General features: G+C 39.4%; 1 protein-coding gene across 1 annotated transcript in view; it reads left to right on the top strand.

Annotated features, from left to right (window-relative positions):
* The window catches only part of LOC106876742 (uncharacterized), an 11,174-nt gene extending 6,930 nt beyond the window's left edge, over positions 1-4,244 (top strand). The window contains exons 3-4 of the mRNA XM_052976890.1: positions 1,100-1,229; positions 4,093-4,244. Coding sequence (XP_052832850.1) covers positions 1,100-1,229; positions 4,093-4,244 — 282 coding nt within the window. The remainder of the gene's footprint in view (positions 1-1,099; positions 1,230-4,092) is intronic.
* The last annotated feature ends 313 nt before the right edge of the window (positions 4,245-4,557 follow it).

Genomic DNA, 4,557 nt, shown 5'->3' with positions numbered 1-4,557 from the left:
CCACCACCACCGCATAACTGCTGTCCTCAGCCGAGGGCAAAATCTGCATGTTACATCCCAACCCCCTCCCAAATGCTCTCCTGTCCCCAAACTACTTCCATCCCTCATCCTCCCTGCCCATACTATTTCAACCAATCTCCTCCTCCTGTGCCACTGCCCTTCCCCCCCCCCTTCTGTCATACTCCATTCTGAACACCTTCCTTGTCTGCTATCATTCTCAATATCATCCCATACCTACCATCATGACCCCCACCTGCTCTGGCCCCTTATGTATCCCTATATATCTCCCTCTTTACTGCTCCTTCCCTGAGCCACTCCTATTATTATCTCCCACCCCTTTGCATACTGGTTATTCCCCCATCATATGCACCCCCTCCCTTGTTTATTATCACTCACTACATTAACCTCTACCTCCACCTCTCTACTCACCCTCAGACTCTTGTGAAAGCATCTACTCTCTCATCCTCTCCCATATCCTCTCTTATGCTCACCTTCTTGTACCCTGAGAATTTGCTCTTGCACCCCATCACTACATTCCGCTCATTTTGCCTGATTCTGCCAGCTCGCCACCTACTACTACTACTAATAATAATAATAATGATTTCTTTTAATAATAATAATAATAATCCTTCCTACTAAAAGCACAAGGCATGAAATTTGGGGAGAAAGAATTAAGTTGATTACATTGACCTCAGTGTGTAACTGGTACTTATTTAATTGACCCTGAAAAGGATGAAAGACAAAGTTGATCTTGATGGAATTTGAACTCAGAATGTAGCGACAGACGAAATGCTGCTAAGCATTTCGCCCGGTGTGCTAACGATTCTGCCAGCTTGCTGCTTTAATTAGATGTATAATGATACATAAACATACAGCCTGTTTTATACACCACACACACATATATATGCACAGCCTGTTTTATATACTGCATATATACACACGACCTGTTTTATATATACAAACATATATATATACAAACATATATATATACAAACATTTTATATATACAAACACATATATATACACAAACATCCCTGCTGCGTGCTGTGGTACAAGGTACTAATGAGAGCCTTAACTGTTTCATGTGTTCAATCCCCAGGTGAGAGATTTAACTGCTGCTCATCAGAGACAACAGGTGGAGATTGCTGGATGTCAAACCAAATTGAAAGAAGAACGCAAATTGAGAATCAAAATAGAGAAAAATTACCAAACGCTCCTGGCCCCGAAAAGTGAGGTCTATTTGGTACTTTGTTTGATCATTATATTCAAGGGTTTCATGAAGATGTGATTTGGGGGGTGGGTGTAAAGTAATTTAGTCCTGTTAATTAGGATGTTTGTTTTCTTTTAACTCTTTTTTCTTACCATATTTCTGTTGATTAAGTCTACCTTTGTTTCAATAAATTTTTTAAATTACAAAGAATTTAGTAAAATAACTTTGTCATTATTAAGCTGGTGTTTGGAACACACTTTTGATGGAAGGTTTTAATTTAGATCACTTTAATCCTTTTGTTACCATATTTCTGTAGAAATATACTGTCTTTGTTTTAATTAATTTTGCAAAACAATGACGAATTGAGTAAAATAACTTTTGTCATTATTAAGCTGGAGTCTGGAACATAAATCAACATGAAATCTTGATGGATGATCTTTAATCTCAATCACTTAAACCTTTTAGCATTTAAGCCAGCCACATCAGGCCCAGATATTCAACCTGTTTTATGTTCAAACCAGGGCTGTGGATTAGAAAATTACTATTTGTAAATCTCATAACATGAGATATTCAGCAACAGTACTTTGGAGTAAAGATTGTTTGCCAACATAACATGGCAGTCCTGGTTTAGGACGAATGTTGCTGTAATTTAGCCCCAGGAGACATCGTCTCCAGCAGGCCACATGACATGATCTGTGTCCTTACATTTTCGAACAAGAGAATCTAGGAATATTGTTTTGAGCTGAGTGGGGATGCTAGATTCCCTTGTTCGAAAATATAAGGACACAGATTGTGTCGTATGGCCTGCTGGAGACGATGTCTCCTGGGGCTAAATTACAGCAACATTCGTCCTAAACCAGGACTGCCATGTTATGTTGGCAAACAATCTTTACTCCAAAGTACTGTTGCTGAATATCTCATGTTATGAGATTTACAAATAGTAATTTTCTAATCCACAGCCCTAGTTTGAACATAAAACAGGTTGAATATCTGGGCTGTGGAGTCAGAGTCAGATTTGGAGACAATTAAGGGGTAGCTGGAGTTGGAGTTTGTAAAACTATACCCACACCGACTCACAATATCTTTATTCTTTAATATAAACCAGTTATAACATAGGGGCCTACTCAAAGTACAAGCGTATGCTTTATGAGATATCTAGACCACAATCACTTCATTATACAAAGAGGAGTCGGAGTCAAATTTTTTTCTTTCAACTCCACAGCCCTGGTTCAAACCACCCATTTCTGACCTCTTACACATATCTTACAATGTCATTCTAAAATAATATAATCACATCATTGAAATCTCAAAGCTGTGAGAGATAATGCAGGATTAATTCCAAACAAAGTGAATAAATAGTAAGCATTGCATTTGACAAAGTAATTTGAATGCGAAAGGGTTAAAATAGGAAAACCCAGGGGCAGTTTCAGTCAGGTTGGAATTAAAAGGGTCAAAGAAGATGGGGATAAATTGTGTTACAAAGAACTTTAATCTTCAGAACTTGCCAAACACATGCTTCATCTGCTGGTTTAACAACACAACCTGGTCCCTGGGTAGGCCTTTTGCAAAGTTCACTCTAATGCAAATAGCTGGTTCAGATCCCTGGTTTGAAGATAACCTCCTCTTCATGCTCATTTCGGAGCCCTTGAAAAAATAAAGGATCATGTGCTCAACCCTTCCCTGGTGATCTAAAGGGTTAAAGAAAATTCATTCAAGTTCTGTTGTAGACATAAAGAAGATAAGCAAACCCTTTGGAGTGTATTGACTCTTTACATGAAGACTGGGCTATGGTGGGGGCTCCATTAAGCCCTTTGGGCTTTCAAAACTAACCAACTATATTAAATTAACAGGTTGTGCAATATTAAACTGTCTCTGCTCACAAATATTCTGATTAGAACCAAAAACCGATGCCTCCAAGAGAAATTTCACAAGATGGGAATAATGAAGTTGCTCATGGGACCCACCTTGGAAGAGTGGTGGTGGTCGGTGGAGTCTTCTCCACACATGAGAATTTCACAAGAGCACCCCCCGCCCCCCATCTTAATTCTTCAGGTCTCTCATGGTTTCTCCAAGCCCCTCATTGGTTCTTTGGACCCTTTAGCAGTTCTCCATGCTCCTCAGTTCTCAAGAATACAATGCGTCGCCTGGTCCAGCAACTGAAACCACAATCTTATGATCAAGAGTTCAACAGCTTGACCACTAAGCCATGCATCTCCCCCAGTCTCTTTCTGTATGGTCTGCCCTCATTACTCTGTAAGGAGCATAGAGTTGGTTTCTTAGTTTCTATGGAGGGGATGCCACTTCGGGATGTGATTAATCACTTTTACCAGCTGAGTGGACTAGAGCAAAATGAAATGAAGGGTTTTGCTCAAGAACACAATGCATTGCCCAATCCAGGAATTGAAACCGCAATCTTACGATCATGAGTCCAACACTCTAACCACTTAGCTACATGCCTCTATGAGTCTGGTATACTGGCTGAACTGCACTCCCCACACCATAGGCCCTACCAAAAACCTACTCATATCTAAGACGACGAGCTGGCAGAAACGTTAGCATGCCGGGCGAAATGCTTAGCGGTACTTTGTCTGCCGCTACGTTCTGAGTTCAAATTCCGCTGAAGTCGATTTTGCCTTTCATCCTTTCAGGGTCGATTAAATAAGTACCAGTTACGCACTGGAGTTGATGTAATTGACTTAATCCGTTTGTCCCCTCTGTGTGTAGCCCCTTGTGGATAGTAAAGAAATATAAAACCTACTCATATCCCTCCATTTCTTTATGTTTTTTGTTTTTGCTAACCATCAAAACTTCTAAACTATTTTTTCATACACTTTTTCGTCTTTTTCCCTTTATTTATTTTTCTTTCTTTTTTTATGAAACAGAGTCAACAGACGAGAAACTAGCAAACAAAACCCTGCAGAAGGAGTTCACGACCCTGACGAACCAATACACAACATTGCTGGAACAAATGGGTCATCTACAGAACTGTTTTAAACAGCAACATGTAAGTTGCCATAACCATACAACTCACTAACTAATATTTCTCTAGGCATGGCAGCAGCATGTTTCTGCCTTGTTTCTTTCTCTTCTGCGACTGCCTCATTCGTCATCACCATTGCCACAGAAATCACTAACCTATGCTTTCTGTACATACACATAACTCTAGATTTCTAAGTACTTGTATGAATACCCATATGATAATACAGAGACATAATAATAATAATAATAATAATAATAATAATAATAATAATCCTTTTTACTACAGACACAAGGGCTGAAATTTTGGGGGAGGGGACTAGTCAATTACATCGCTCCCAGTGTTTCACTGGTACTTAATTTATTGACCC

Source organism: Octopus bimaculoides, chromosome 26, assembly GCF_001194135.2.
Source record: "Octopus bimaculoides isolate UCB-OBI-ISO-001 chromosome 26, ASM119413v2, whole genome shotgun sequence".
Classification (NCBI taxonomy): domain Eukaryota; kingdom Metazoa; phylum Mollusca; class Cephalopoda; order Octopoda; family Octopodidae; genus Octopus; species Octopus bimaculoides.
The sequence above is the reverse complement of the archived record's forward strand: the minus strand, read 5'-3'. Positions and strand labels throughout refer to the sequence as shown.